General features: G+C 42.8%; 1 protein-coding gene across 1 annotated transcript in view; it reads right to left on the bottom strand.

Moving 5' to 3' along the window:
• The window catches only part of LOC124622486 (acetylcholine receptor subunit alpha-like 1), a 957,741-nt gene that overhangs the window by 46,136 nt on the left and 894,913 nt on the right, over positions 1-16,692 (bottom strand). The window contains exons 6-7 of the mRNA XM_047148196.1: positions 8,156-8,440; positions 22-249 (exon numbers count right to left, since the gene is read on the bottom strand). Of these exons, the coding sequence (XP_047004152.1) occupies positions 22-249; positions 8,156-8,440 (513 nt within the window). The remainder of the gene's footprint in view (positions 1-21; positions 250-8,155; positions 8,441-16,692) is intronic.

Below are 16,692 nucleotides of genomic sequence, written 5' to 3'. Positions count from 1 at the left end.
TCGCTGCGATAGGCGGCGTACCTGGATGAAGAGGCGGTGCACCCAGGGCCGCATCCGGTGCGTGACGGGCGACCGGAAGTTGACGTTGAGCACGGCGATGGTGACGACGACCGACAGCGTGACGAGCACCATGGTGAAGAGCAGGTACTTGCCCAGCAGCGGCACCGTCAGCGACGTGGGCGGGATGATCTCGGCCAGTAGCAGGAAGAACACGGTCAGCGACAGCAGGATCGAGATGCACAGCGACACCTGGTACACAACACGGCAGCCTCCTCAGCCGGGCCACTCGCAGGGACCACGAAACAAATCAAAAGTGACGCATCGCGCGAGGGACAGTATTGTGAAAGTCAAGAGCTGACCACAGTTTCATTGAACCGTTTGTTAACTTGGATGAACAAATACATTAGTATCACCATTTAGTTTAGTGCCTGGAGGAAACTACATTCGGAACTGCTCTTGTGTCTCCCGTTTACTGAGGGTGCAGTAACGAAGGTCAGCTTGCCAAATGAAGTCCTCAGAATCCACCTGTAAAGATTTGAAAGGAAATAGTGTAAAGTACCGACTGGCTACTGTAATGTAATTGCCACTGTCAAGTCGTGTTGTATAACACGATACGCAAAAGTAGTGTATAATCTGATAAATACACGTAATTCGTAATTGTAATCTAATTCTTCAGGCTTTGCATTGTCTTTCAGTTTTGAATAGATAACTCTTAATGTTGATTATTTTCCACAGAATTGTCCTTTATTTAGTGCTTGAATCTTACAATTCGTTAAACTGATAGTGTCTGATAAAATACGAACGTATGTGGCAGTCCATCGTTAACGTCAAATAAATTTCAAATTTGTCAAAACCTGTGATGTTAATTTGAAAGCCGAACCTAATTTTACATTCGAATTAAACTTAAGTAACAGAAATCATGTGAGCGACTGTCAAATCCTAATATTAAAGATATAATATATTCGTTAAAATGCAGAGTAACATCTTTAAATTTCAGTAATATAAATAATTTTGATACGAAAAAACATTCATCGTAAAGAAAAAGCAAAAAGCTGAACATTCTAGGATGTAGCAAATAATGTAAAAATAGTGTCAAACAGGCAATGCAGCTGTACTTCACGCAATCGAAGATGTATCACAATAAGCTGATAGATTTCTGTTAATATGTAGGCAGTGCAGGCCATGATCTTACTTGGTCAACATGTGAGCCGCAGTCAGCATATTCGTTGGCAGTGTAAGTATGGTAACGACCACTTCTGTAACGCTGTTATGCGCCTTAAAAATATAAAATAAAACTGGAATCGAAGTGTGTCGGATAGTTACAAAATCAGAACACACGTACAGCTAATCCTATCGCAAAGAAAAGCATAAATTATGAAAGTAAAATTCTGTGTTATGTGTGTAACAATGTTTACTTCAACAATTATTGGCGTGGAGACTGGAAATTGATCCTGAACGTAAACAGATGTTGCCTATAGCAAATGAGGAGGTGAAGAGATACATTACTATTAGATCATATCATTGGCGATTAACCACTACAAACGATAACAGCCCTAAAATACATGGAGAAAGTCAGATAAATTATACCTCGTACAGAAGGAATACCGACAGAGCTCTTTCCACGTTCTCCCAAACGTCGTACGGTGGTTTGCGGCTTAGTATAGATTCAAATGCAGATTTATGAAAAGCACAAAATTACAAAGTATAATTCAATCAAATGTGGAATATGCACAAACGATTATAATGGAAGTTCAACCGCAGTCTAGTAACGTAATGTCATTTAAAACTTGGTATTTCAAACTTGCTGAGAAAGAATGGTGGATATAGCCTACTTCTTCTGAAATCAGTGCCTTCCGAATGATACTACACGTGTTCTACTAGCACAAAGTGGACACTGTAGACTTCACAGCAGTACAGCAGAGATACTGTTGATTGCTTCTCTCGCGTGACACCGTGAACTCCATAGATAAAAATAATCAGGTGGGTGCGGTATTTTTTGACTGCCAAATTGCGTTATACTCCGTACAACACGACCTTTTATTTAAAAAAGTACGATTGTATGGCGTACCTAACAAAATGTGTAATTGGATTGAAGAAACATTCGTTGGGATATTATTTTGACTGAAAGGTCAGAGAATTTAAAGAAATTTCGAGCGTGTCCCAGGTGATGTATTTGGGATCCTTGCTGATCGTGTTCTTTATTGATATCCTGGGAATCAATATTAATAGTAACATCAGGTTTTTTATATGAAAATTTTTTTTCGTAAGGTTGAAAGTGTTTCAGATACTGGCATTTTACTTTAAACGTTCAGAAATATAAAACTGTTTTTTCTACAGAAAGCAGAAAAGTGCTGCCCTTTGACTACAATATCAGTAAGTCGCAATGGGATTCAGTCAACACAAACCCGGGTATAGCAAAGGCAATCGTGGATAAGACAGCCGTCCGACTTGTTTGCGTTGAAGCGTTCCGGGAAGTTGGAGCAAGATTACAATGGAGAACGCTTACAAAAGAGCATTGCGTCTTATCTTAGATTATTGGTCGAGAGTGGGACCTTTGTGAAACAGGGGATACATAACGTATACCAAAAAGGGTGACACGTCTGGTCATGGGTTTGACTGAGTCACTGCAGACCGTCACGAAGATCCTTAATTTGAAGACGCTTGAAGAGGGTCAGATATCCGTTGAAAGTCTGCTTACGAGTGAGGAATCTGGAGATACTAATCAGCAGCCCTCCCGCAGGGACGGCAAACAGCAGATTAGACAATTAGCTCTTTATACTAATGAGGTAATAGGTGCTATTGACAGGGGATGTCAAATTGATTCCATATTTTTATATTTCCAGAAGGCTTTCGACACCGTTCCTCACAAGCGTCTTCTAATCAAACTGCGTGCCTACGGAGTATCGCCTCAGTTGTGCGACTGGATTCGCGATTTCCTCTCAGAAAGGTCACAGTTCGTAGTAATAGACGGAAAGTCATCGAGTAAAACAGAAGTAATATCCGGCGTTCCCCAAGGAAGTGTTATAGGCCCTCTATTGTTCCTGATCTACATTAACTACGTAGGAGACAATCTGAGTAGCCGTCTTAGATTGCTTGCAGATGATGCTGTCATTTACCGTCTTGTAAAGTCATCATATGATCAAAAAGACTTGCAAAATGATTTAGCTAAGATATCTGTATGGTGCTAAAAGTGGCAATTGACCCTGAACAAAGGAAAGTGACAAGTTTTTCACAAGAGTACTAAAATAAATCAGCTAAATTACGATAACGTGATAAGACACACAAGTCTGAGGGCTGCAAATTCAACTAAATACTTACGGATTACAACTACAAATAACCTAAATTGGAACGATCACATAGATAATATTGTGGGTAGAGCAAACCAAAGACTGCGATTCATTGGCAGAACACTTAGAAGGTGCAACAGCTCTACCAAAGAGACTGCTTACACTACGCTTGTCCACCCTATTCTGGAGTACTGCTGTGCGGTGTGCGATCCGCATTAGGTGGGACTGACGGATGGCATCGAAAAATTACAAAGAACGGCAGCTCCTTTTGTATTATCGCGAAATAGGAGAGATAGTGTCGCAGACATGACACTTGAATTGGAGTGGCAATCATTGAAACAAAGGCATTTTTCGTTGCGACGGGGTGTTCTTATGAAATTTCAATCACCAGTTTTCTCCTCCGATTGCCTTTGTCTTTAGGAATGCTTGAACTTTGCTTGGGACATTTTGTGTGAGCAGTGAGAAGGTCTGTAGGGTAATGTCAGCCCATTCTTCCTCAAGACGCTACACGTGAATGCTGGACAATGGGGTGTGGAGCTAAGTCGAGCTTCTAAATCAAGTGTGAGGTGTTCCATTGATATCTGGGCAGGACTCGGGACAGGCTATTCCAATTACGCATTGTTATGCAGTGAAACGTATTCATGTCCTTCCGCATTTACCGTTTTCGTAAGAGCAATATGGGGGCCACACTTTTACCACGAGAGGCACCCACATACCACGCCAACACTTCCTCCGTACGTCACGGTTGCCGGTACACGTGATGGTAGGTAACTATCTCCCGGCATTCACCAAATCCATAACATTCAGAGTGCCACAGGGTACAGAATGATTCACCACTTCACTTGTTTCTAGCCATTCACTGTCGAGAGGCGTCTCTCTTTCCACCACATGTATGGCTAATGAGAAGCTGCTCGACAGTTGTATCCCATTATCTTTAACTGCCTACGCACTGTCACTCTGTTAGCTATATTTCTGGTAGCACTGTGCACTGAATTCTTCCGTTGATTTCATACGATTATTTACACCCCCCTCCCCTCCCCCCCCCCTACACACACATACAAAGCACGACGGTCCCGTCCCTGTCAGTGACCACAGGAGGTCTGCCCGGTCCTGGTTTAGGTGAGCTTGTCCCTTCAATTTTGCACTTTACATTCACACCTTGTAGTGTACTTTGGCAACATGAGAAATGCTGAAATTTCTCCAATGGATTTTTTGCTCCGGTGTCATCCAAAGGCCAGTCCACGTTTGCAGTCACCGAGCTGTCCTGACAGACCTGTTCTGCTGTTAGTGCTTCTGTACTGACAGCACATACCTTTACACTGGCAGGTCCGCCTATCGCGACAACATTTGGTAACTTCCGGTTCACATAGGTGTGCCCGGATACTTTTGAGCAGATAGTTTATGCAGATGTAGGTGCCCACCTCTTCATCTCCGCTGCTTCGATTTAACTTCCATCGGAATCGTCAGCACTAAACGCATCAACGCTGTCAGCTGTGGACTGTACACTAGTATAATGTTTTCTCGGTTATTTTTCTATGCGACGCAATTCATACCCGTAATCTTCCTGTCAAATAGAGAACATCAAGCATTTTTTTTCAGTTAATATGTCATATACAACGCATTTCAAGAGTACTGGTAAATATTGTAAGAGGTGGAAATGCAGCAGTGGAAATCAGTATAAAGGTATGAGTAATTGCAGTAAAATTAACGTTGTCGGCTGGAAGAGTTGTGTACAATGTATATAACGACAAATCCAGTCAACCGGTAGCGTATTTGATGTCAGTAGTACAGTAGAGAAAAAGACATTTGACGATTCAGGTGGTAGAGCGTGGAACTCGGTAAAAGAAAGTCTGTTGTGAGCAATGTTAGTGTGTGTGTGTGTGTGTGTGTGTGTGTATGTGTGTGTGTGTGTGTACGTGCCTTTACGGGTGATAGGAAACAGACACCATTAGTGACAGTGTATGTTTTGTACGTAAACCACGTCTGTGACAGTACCACGCGGAAAACACTTATTATGTGACGAGAAACGTAATGGGACTCTATTCGCCAAACTGCAAAGAAGTTGAGCCGTTCAAGAATAGCGATTGATAATATCGTTACAATGGGCGCACGATATGGACAGAAGAAAAATATGAGCAAAGTACAGGCATAGAAAGGGTTACTTTAGCGAAGAGCAAGGACCACAAACCATTATTCTTCTCAGCTCGTTGCTGATTTAAAGTTGCCAGTAACTGCGAGTCATGTACGCCACATTTTATCGCATGACCAACATCTTGCGTTCAATAAACGACTACAGAAACACACCCTAACACCCTAACATAAACAGGTTGGATTAGACTGTGCTGAAAAACTTATGTCATCGGCTTCAGAATGGGATAAAGTGATCTTCACTGGCGAGAAGAAGTTTAATGTGGATGGACAGGATGGATTTCAGTATTACTGGGATGATACGATAACAGATGAGCAGGTAAGAATGAGAAGAAATTTTGGTGGTGGAGGTGTTATGATTTGGGCAGCGTTTTGCGCTAAAGGTAAATCACGTATTGCTTGTCTGAACTCTCGTATCAACTCCAACATGTACACTGATATTCTAGAGCCAAAACTGTCTAGAGATTATGATGACGTAGTGAATGAAGGCTAATGTTTCAACAGGATAATTCATTTGTGTATGTTTCAGCTCCAATCCAAAGGTAGTTTGAAGACAAAGATATCAACGTCATGCCCTGGCCCGCATGTAGCCCGGATTTGAGCTCACTTGGAAAACCTTTCGGGTACAATTGTAAGGTGGGTTTATCGCAATGGAAGGCAATTTGAGGCCGTATGTGACTTAAAAATAGCGATACGAGAAGTGTGAGCGACACTTTCACTATAAAACATACAAACCCCAACCAAATCAATGCCGAAAAGAAACTTTGAGGTAATTAGGAACAACAAAGATTGGACAAAGTACTAACAATGCAATAACACAACAGAATACAGAGTGCCTTTATACCAATTTCGACCCAGGAAATGCAGCTACCTTATTTTCTTACTCATGCATTAAAGGAAACTATGTAATTTCGTCATGATGTCTTATATGAATTTACTAATTTCATGGTAAGTTCGATACATGTCTGCTTCAGACATTGTACTATTGCTTTCGTGGTACCTGCCTTCACACTGACTTCATCTACTGTACAGACGAATTAGTATAAAACACTTCATATAATATACGTATTGTTCTTATTGGTTACGGAGGTAAGTTTTCACTTCTCTTGTTGGTACCACCGTCGATATGAGTTTACGTACCGATTACCATTTTTCTTCAAATTCAAGTTGTAGAGTTGTGCTTCAGCTAACAGAATTGAATTTTTCAACTGTGATTGTGATTTTGATTTGTTGGTGAGTTCTGCTGCATCATCTAAGCATGCGGCGGTTATTTACAAATGTTGAATATGACAATAGAGTATTTGTAATGAAACGCTGCTGGTAGCTGTCAAAAATTTCCTAACTCCAGAATAACAGAGTATGAGTGTTTAACCGCGTTTTCACTTAACTCCAAGGAACTGGTGTAGTGCTCGGGAGTCACATGACATCTGAAACTGCAAATGAACACAGTGTGGATGAAGTACAAGGCGCTATGTTATTGGTGGAATGTAGTCCTTTAATAAGCACACACAGAATTTCTGTGTTCCGCATGCCAGATTATGGTGAACAATGCATAAGACGACCTCGGAAGTTGTCCATTCGAAAGTGCCTTGATTTAGTTAGGTTCAAGTAGTTCTAAGTCTAGGGGACTGATGACCTCACATGTTAAGTCCCATAGTGCTGAGAGCTATTTGAACCAAAGCGCCTTGCTGTCGGAGGTAGAAATTACGAAATGTAATTTTGAACATAATCATCTGCAGAATGAGATTTTCACTCTGCAGCGGCGTGTGCGCTGATATGAAACTTCCTGTAAAGTTAAAACTGTGGGCCGGAGCGAGACTCGAAGCCAGTGCTTGGGTAGCTCAGATACTAGAGCACTTGCCCGCGAAAGGCAAAGGTCCCGAATTCAAATCTCGGTCCGGCATACACTTTTAATCTGCCAGGAAGTTTCATATCAGCGCACACTCCACTGCAGAGTGAAAATCTCACTCTGGAAGCAAGCCCCTGGTTGTGGCTAAGACATGACTCCGCATTATCCTTTCTTCCAGGAGTGCTAGTTCTGCAAGGATCGCAGAAGAGCTTCTGTGAAGTTTGGAAGGTAGGAGACGAGGTACTGGCAGAATTGAAGCTGTGAGAACGGGTCGTCAGCTGCGCATGGGTAGCTCAGATGGTACAGCTTTTACCGGCAAAGGAAAAGGTCCCGAGTTCGAGTCTCGGTCCGGCACACAGTTTTAATGTGCCAGGAAGTTTCATAATCATCTACCTTTGCTTAACACCGCCTAGGAATATTTATTTGGGTTTCATTATAACAGCTGTACCTCTGAAACCAATCATAATTTGACAAATGTTATACAGACACACACACACACACACATATATATATATATATATATATATATATATATATATATATATATATATATATATATATAAACACAAACACACAGAATACTTTGAAAACCTTCTATATTAAATATTTAGATAACTTGCGTTAAAAAATAACATTTCAGACAGTAGTTTAAGCAGTCTTTTTTTTTAATACCTTTAACGTAGTCAATCAATAGTCACATTTTCCATTAATTAAGATTTTGGTACACATATATTAAAGGTGAAAGTCCTTTACGTTATGTACATGCTTCGTCACAGGTTACAGACTACTCATATGGCTTTTTCAACTTTGGAAGGGCTGTTTCGTAACCTTGCATCGACATGCAGTATGTTTTGTCCACTGATTGGCTTACCTTCTCCCCCGAGTCGGAAGGCAGGTAGAAGACGAGCACGGACAGGAACGAGATGCCGACGCAGGGGATGATAAGGTTGACCGTGTAGAAAAGGGTCTTGCGGCGCAGCGTGATGTTGAAGATGATGTCGGGGTAGGGTTCCTCGCAGCAGCTGTAGAACTTCTCGTTGCGCACCGCGGGCACCCTCATGATGTCCCACTCGACGGACAGGTAGTAGTCCTGTAGGTCGATGCCCACGTCGATGGTGTCAGAGTCCGGCGACTGCGCGATGTGCCGGAGGTCCACCTGAGAACGGCATCCGACATCGACAACATTTAACGAACAATCCCTCGCATGTATACCATTATACACGTCTTCAATTAAATGGCTGGATGCAACTTCATTTCTGTACGCAGATGTGAAGCTATCAATATTATACACTTTGTGAAAGAGCTCTAATAGCTACAAATGAGATCTGATCGTGCCAGCCAACTGAACGCAAATAGCATGAACAACTTTGGGGTGTAGATTACCTCCCAAACTATCCACTACTGTATTTTACACAAAGTACTTGATCGTTTCTGTTCGCTTCTTATGCTGCGGCATCTGATTTCTCCAACAAGGAGATAGACACACACGTTAATACAGGTACAACCACATTCGGAACGTACTTGCTACAACACTTTGTCCTCACATAGGTATATTGCATCCTAAGCATATTTTTGTACGCATCAGAGAAATGTACCAGTCACGCATATGCAAAGCTTGCGGTCTGTTGTAGGAGTTTCGTGGAAACAGTGGATTCACAAAGAAATGGACCTCTTTAAGATCCAGTGCCGTAGTATTACAAAAGTTTTAAAACGGTTTCCTCTGCACTCACTGAGACATGGTCCTAGATTGTTCCCAGAGACACTACTACTTGCGAAGCGAAATAGCACGCACATAAAGACCTCTGGGGCGTCCCATGCTTCGTTTCAGGGAGTATTGCAAGCGCGTCAAGGTAAAATTTCATTTAAAATGTAGCAGCTTCGACGCATACGCTTTTGTGAATCTGAGTGGTTCAAATGGTTCAAATGGCTCTAAGCACTATGAGACTTAACATCTGTGGTCATCAGTCCCCTAGAACTTAGAACTACTTAAACCTAACTAACCTATGGACATCACACACATCCATGCCCGAGGCAGGATTCGAACCTGCGACCGTAGCGGTCACGCGGTTCCAGACTGAAGCGCCTAGAACCGCACGGCCACACCGGCCCGCTAATCTGAGTGGTTTCTTCGACTGGTTGATGGAGTGTGGTGGCATGACAAGGATAAACTGTACACTGTGTAGTAGAAACAGTAAGACAAAACCACTCAATTCACTTAAGATTATCATCTCAACTGCGAAAGATGTGGCAGGAAATGTCGAGCTCCTCTTGCACTGTTTTTATATGCAGATGTAGCAAATCTAATAGTGCCTTACGGAGCGAGGTGTGACAGCGATAACAGTCTTGAGTTCTACTCAGGACCACAGTGGCATAAATCCAGTTTTATTTCCCTAGATCGCTCATGGTGAGTTCCGAGACAGTTCCTTTGATAATGCACAACCGATTTACTTTCACATTCTTGCCACTTCTGAGATTGTACTCCATTTCATGGTCGAATGGACAGTAGGATCTAATCAACCGTCGTCTCTAGTAACAGTTAAAATTGGTCCTTGCAACATCTGTCTCGACAGACTTTGTGCCAATGTGCAGAGTGTCCCTAAAAATAACGAAAAACCGTAGGGGCACGTTCCTTATACTGAAACAAGAAAAAAAAAGTCTAGCGAACTAAGGCTCCAAAGCGCATACTTCGAGAGGTATGAGCACTTGTTAATCTTCGATACTATGGAACACACATCTTCTACTGCAAGCTCATTGCTTTTCATATTTGGGAGGAGGCAGTATGGACTAAAACAACATAAAAATGTGTAATAAACATGGGCTCAAAAATGAGTACCTTAAGATCTATGAGTACTTGTTCAGTAGAAAAGATGTGTTTCTTACAAGCGAAGATGAGCAAGTGCTCATAGCTCTTAAAGCTTGCACTTTAGACCCCATGTCTACTAGACTTTTTTCTTGTTTTGGTTAATACTTCCTCCTTCCAAAATATGGAAAGCTAAGACTTTGGAGTAGAAAAGATCTGTTTCATACTATAGAAGATGAACAAGTGCTCATACCTCCTAAGATATACATTTTATAGCCTTTATTAGAATTTTTTACTTATGTCTGGTGAAGAAACCCCGACTGAAAAATTTGTCGTTGCTTTTATGGGACACCATGCATATTTCAGTCACAGATTCTCTTAATCCAGCAGGAAAATGAAACTGGACTGTATTGGACTTGCAGTTCCATATTTTGTTACAAAAAGGAACAAAATGATAATCCCTGAAATGTATAAGTAAATTTGTTGCTTATCTGTAGCTTGTAATTGTGTACAAATTATATAACCGTAAGGATAAAAATTCAGACGGAGTTCAGTTTGGATTTTGCTGTTAAATGCGAAGTAGAATTAGCTTGTGTCACTTTGTGGCAATGAAATGTACTTCTAACTCACATCACAGCTACATCTGCATGCTGGCTTCAGATTGAACTACATTAAACCACGTCGAAAATGCTTGAGGCTTTCCCGACGGACATGTTGTATAAATGGTTCTCGGGCGATACGTCGGATGTCATAGTGAAAACTCCACAATATTACATCAGTGCAACTGGCTGACATCTTCGGGTGCGACAATCACACACCTGAAGATGTCGGCCAGTTGCGCTGATGAAATATTGTGGAGTTTTCACTACGACATCCGAGTCGCGCCCGAGAACCATATATACTACTAACTTGTTATTGAAAACTGAGTTGCAAAAACTATTTATTTGGTATGAATGGTAGATTTGCAAAAGCGGCTGACATCAATCTGTGCGTGTTGGAGAGTTTGATATCAAGAGTCCTCTACATTAACTATAAGAGTTTACAAAACGTCTGTGGTGCACGTTTCCGAGTTTGTCATGGTAATGCTAGCGCTACCACTCTTTACTTCTATTTGTCAAGTAATACCCTAAGCAACACGACCACTTGTCATCTACTCCTCCAGAAAACTATGTGCAGTGGAGATCTGACTCCATCTAATCAATATTTTGGCTCTAATCGCAAGACTGAATTGAACGTAATGCAATAGATACTGAACTACTCTAACTACGTGCCACATACATTAATTTAAAAGGTCTATAGAGTCTGATTTCTACTTAAATTAATGTCATACTGTGTGATTAAGCTCTCGAAAAAGCCAAGGGTGAAATTCCATGAGCAAACACAAACAACACTAATTACAAGATATACAAAAGGAGCTGCCATGCAGCTGGCAAAGTTGGGAATAGGTGAAGTTCCTACCGCAGTTCCCAATCACCCGTGGATAATAAGTCACTGAATTGATGGAGACTGTGAACGGCAAACTACGAGCTAATCTGCCGTTTACATATGGAGCCAAGACGGCTTTTGTTTGCGAATGCGAACGCCGTTCGCAGTAACCAATTCACCTCCAGTATTCCTATCAAGCCAGGGCAGTGCAACGCTTACCATGTACGATCGGGAGTCTGTAAAGTGGTGAACTCCACGCCACAGCGGTGAGACAACCAATGTAGTATAGCCCACATTGCTCGATACAGGACTGGAACTGTGGCTCCATACCAGACACAAAACTGCTATGCCATACGAACGGAGGCTCTTGATCAGAAAATTCGCTCATATTTGCCTCGTATAAACAAACTGAAATTGATACAGAGTTCCCTTGCACCTAACGCTGAATGTGCGGTGCGGTCTTGCGGCTACCACTCACACTGCCACTTGATTAGAAGTGTCACTCCCACAGTATGATCACGATTGTCCTAAGTCTCCACCTTCCAGCTACCTTCTCTTCCCTCCCAAATTTCTACCTTAGTACTCTCCTAACTCATGTAAGCCATGTGGAGCTTCTTCAAAAAGTACACTCCACCAGTAGCGGGACATCTTCCATGTCTTTCCGCCAAGACAATATTAAAAAAAAAAAAATCCCGTTACTGCCTCTCTCCAACTGAAGAGCAGATCTTTTTTACCAGACCTCTCTCTATTGTGGTATCGAAGAGGTGCTCTCTGCCACACTTCGATGTCATTTTTCAGCTCGCCAGTCGAGACATAGATTCACCATTCACGTGGGAACACTGGCTTGGAAACCAACATGCCCATCAGCTGCAGCTCTTGCAACGCTCAGTACGGTGGACGTCAAGCTGCGCCAACCTATTACAGTGACCATAGCAAAACATTTTCTTTTGCAAGCCGATACGGCTTTCTCAGGAAGATCCACAGAAAAAACATTGTCAAGGCTATCTATGAAAGCTGAGATACACTCTCTCTCCACTGCATGGATGTATTACGAGGGCCCTATGCCGACATGACCTGACGAAGGAGTCATAAAACTCAGCCCCAGCCTTCGCACCTATATGCCCCATTTCCAATAAACGTACATCCACGAGGCACACGGGCAAATCTCCTGCTGCTGAAGCCTGTGGGCCACCATTCCTTCCACAGGTGGAAGCAGGGATCACAACCCCTCACCCTTCATTACAGAGTAGATGAGCTCAATCCTTCGCATTATGTAAAATGCCAGCACAAAGTGGCTGTTCTACACTGGTGGTAACCGCTGCATCTAATAGCAGACATCGTTGTCCATGAGAAAGACCCACTTCCAACATGAGTAGAATTTCTTCACCTCAAAAGACTGCATGTAAAATTACATTCCAACCAACACCGTGCCTAATCGTTGCTACTTCTCTGTATTGTTCACTGAATTGGGCACTGTGGCTCCTTAACTCGATATAAGTGGCCTAATTTGCATACAGTCCATAACTGTGATCAGTTATGTAAAAGACAGATAAGCCCAAAGAACTAGCCACGTGTCAGCTCTTTTAAACATTTATTTGCAGCTCAAAGATGCGAACTGGTATTTAGTTCAAGCTGGAAAAGGCTTTCAGATGAAACTTCATCTGACAGCACAGCTATAAATTCTGTGATAAACTATTTTCACAACGTAGATTAACGGTGGATTGGTATGTGGGTAGCTAAACGTGGGTTGTAGCTTAATTATGGATGTTCTGTTTACACATTCCACATGAACAGAAAAATAATTAATTATGTTAACCCACCCACCCACCCGCCCACCCACCCACCCACCGACCCACACACACACACCCACCCACCCACCCGCACACACACACACACACACACACACACTCACACACACACAGACACACAGATGATTCGAACCTGTGACCGAAGCGGTCGCACGGTTCCAAACTGAAGCGCCTAGAACCGCTCGGCCATCCAAGCAGGCCGGCCGGCCGGCGTTTATCTATGAAGAAGTCCCACACCACATGTTCAAACTCTATGGGCGCTGGTGTTCCATCTGACGAGGTCAAAGGGAACTGTCAGTGGACCAATAGGGCATGTTTTGGCGTTTCACTGACAAAGATTGATAAATGTGGATTTATCACTATACAAGGTACATGGTACATTTAGAGTATCCTGTCTTAATGCCCATGTACAGAAGTTCAAACGTTTCTCACAATTATTTGCATGGAGCTCTTGATGGAGGGAGCTGTGATGTGGGGGCAACTTATGTGAATGAAGAATGTGTAGGACACTTTTTTGACTCATGCCACTTTCTCGTGCGATTGTGCGGGGGCTAACGTGCGGATCAACTGAAACAGCAGCAAGAACATTAATTTCTACCTCTTCTGTTGTCACATATTTCCTTCTGTTGTGTAGGTATTACACTACCACTTCAACATAACAAGTTGAAAAGAGTGATAAATAACTGCTGAAATGGTTGACATCTTGCCTCATATACTGTATAAGTACGAACAGCATTAACCCTACATTCTCCATACACCGTGAGCATGTCAGCTTTTCCTACATTGATATATCCCATCATCTGCTCATGACCTACTGCTCGTACTGTGAAAACACTAACTGACTAGCAAGTGGCAACGCACTCAAGGAACATATAAGCACACTGTAAGCAATTGTAACAACATGCGACTATGCAAGTTGAATGGCGCAAAGAAGTGTCTGCGTGGAAACTTCTCAAAATATTTCGTAAACGACTCGCACTAGTGTCCTACGACAAACACCACTGACATACTAATTTACTCTGCTTTTAGTGGGTTAATGTCAATAGGCATTGTTCCATTTAAAAAGTGTTTGTTTGCAAAAAAATACACTTTATAAATATCATTGCAGTCCGTTTATCGGTTAACAATACGAGGACTTGACGACCAATCCATTCCGTGAAAACCGCATGTCAATAGCACTTCCCATTTCCAATATTTGTGGTGCAGGTCATCCTGTATATATATAGGGTGGAGAAAAATTGTGTCACGAAATTTTAACCCTGGATAGCTTATGCCAGTAGGAAGCAAAGTAATTACTAATGTTGTGTTGAGTCTACAACGCACAATTTTTAAACTACGGAAACTTGGCGCCACGAGCTCCGATTGGCCTCGGGATTGCCCTGTTGCCGGATGCTCTGCACAACGCATGACCGCGAATGCTTTGCCTGCCGGAGATCGCAATGTATCCAAGGAGACTCGCACGCTCGTTAGTAGCGCGCCGGCCTTCCACTCTGGGGACCTGGGGGCGAATCCACAGGGGTCCCGACACATCTATTGCAGTTTCATGATAAGACGTACCGGAAACATGCCCGTCAAGAGCTGTTAGTTCGCGTACGGAAAGTCTTTTACAGATTATGTTAACCCTGAAAAGGGCCGTTCTTGTAGCCAGGACATTGTTTACTTAAAGCAGGTGCTCGAACTGGCGATTCTCTGACGCCACACAAGCTTGAAAATGTCGAATGGTGTTTTGCCGAACTCTTTCAATCACTCCTCGCATTGCCCTGATGTGATTGGCGGCACGTTGAAAGCGGTCCATTAATTTCTCTTCGTTTCTAGGTTGGTCGTGTCCAGGTGGGTGAACTGGAACTTTGTAGAATCCCCACAGGAAAAAGTCTAATGGCCTGAGGTCTGGCGATCGTGGGAGCCATGTACTACGAGCACCTCTGCCAATTACTCGGTCGTCGAAGAATTCAATTAAATATCTGCGAACAGCACGAATTTTTATGCTAGGGCGCCCTATCATGCGGCAACCACATGCATAGCCGTGTCTCCAGGGGATCATCTTCCAGCGTACTGGGTAGAGTTTCTTGCAAAAAGTGAAGGTAATTTGCACAAGTAAGTCGAGGAGGTAGACGGACCAGCCCAATCAGATGGTCATCCACAATGCCTGCCCAAATGTTGAGCGAAAATCGTTCCTGGTGTCCGTGGACATATGTAACCTGAGGATTTCCCCTTGCCAAGTAATGAACGTTTCGAGGTATTGTAAAGGCCATCCCGATGGAAGGTAAACAACAAAATGGTGGGGAAGTCGGAATCTCGCACAATATGTCACAGAACCACCAGCAGAACCCTAACTTCTGTTTATAGTCCGCCACAGTATTTGGGTCTTGGACAGGGTGGAAACTGAATGGATGCCGGCCGTCATCCCTCCAAACCTCCCAGACTAACCGATGCGTGACCCTTATGTCCTGTCCAACCTCTCGAGCACTTGTCTTAGGTGCTTCCTCGAAGCGTTCGAGAACAGTCTCTTCAAATGCAGCATTCCGTCGTGTTCGAGGTCTTCCAGCATCAGCATGATATCCTGCTAACGAGCCTGTTTCACAAAGTCGCCAGTGAACTGCTGTGGACATTTGCGGGTGTGGCTGGCGTCTTCCTGGGTACCGTTCCTCATACAACCGTTGAGCTTCATGCGCATTACCTTCGGCTAGTTCTTAAACAAAAACCATATCTCGTTGATCTTCAAACGAATACTGTGTCGCCACGCTTACTGTGTGACTAAATCACAGGTGACATGTGTGTGCTCCGAAGCGAAGCTTATGTGTGAAGGCCTCTGACATAAGGTGGAGACAAACAGCAAGACCTATTCGAGAAGTGTACGTATCACGTTGGGGCAGTGAAGGGGCGAGGTACGTTTGTATGTGTGAACCGACAACCATAGCACTGCCCGTCAACCGACGAACGGCAACAGGGCAATCCCACGGCCAATCGGAATATGTGGCGCCAAGTTTCCGTAGTTTAAAAATGATGCGTTGTCGACCTACACAACATTAGTAATTTTGGTTCCTACTGGCATCAGCTATCCAGGGTTAAAATTTCGTGACACAATTTTTCTCCACCCAGTATATATATATATATATATATATATATATATATATATATATATATATATATATATATATGTATATATTGTTTCAAAGTCTTTGTGACTAACGTCCGTATTTATTTCTGGAAACTTTTAATCGTCTGGGAGAGATAGAACACATTATGGAGAACAATTGTTGTTAGAGACATAATGTTCGATGAAGCTTCCCAACAATGTTGGGCAACCTTCAAGAATGGGCAGCCCTGGGACGACGAGATTTTACTGAACTTGTAGGGCCTACTAACCATTTGTGC

The sequence above is a fragment of the Schistocerca americana genome, chromosome 7, assembly GCF_021461395.2.
Source record: "Schistocerca americana isolate TAMUIC-IGC-003095 chromosome 7, iqSchAmer2.1, whole genome shotgun sequence".
NCBI lineage: Eukaryota > Metazoa > Arthropoda > Insecta > Orthoptera > Acrididae > Schistocerca > Schistocerca americana.
The sequence above is the reverse complement of the archived record's forward strand: the minus strand, read 5'-3'. Positions and strand labels throughout refer to the sequence as shown.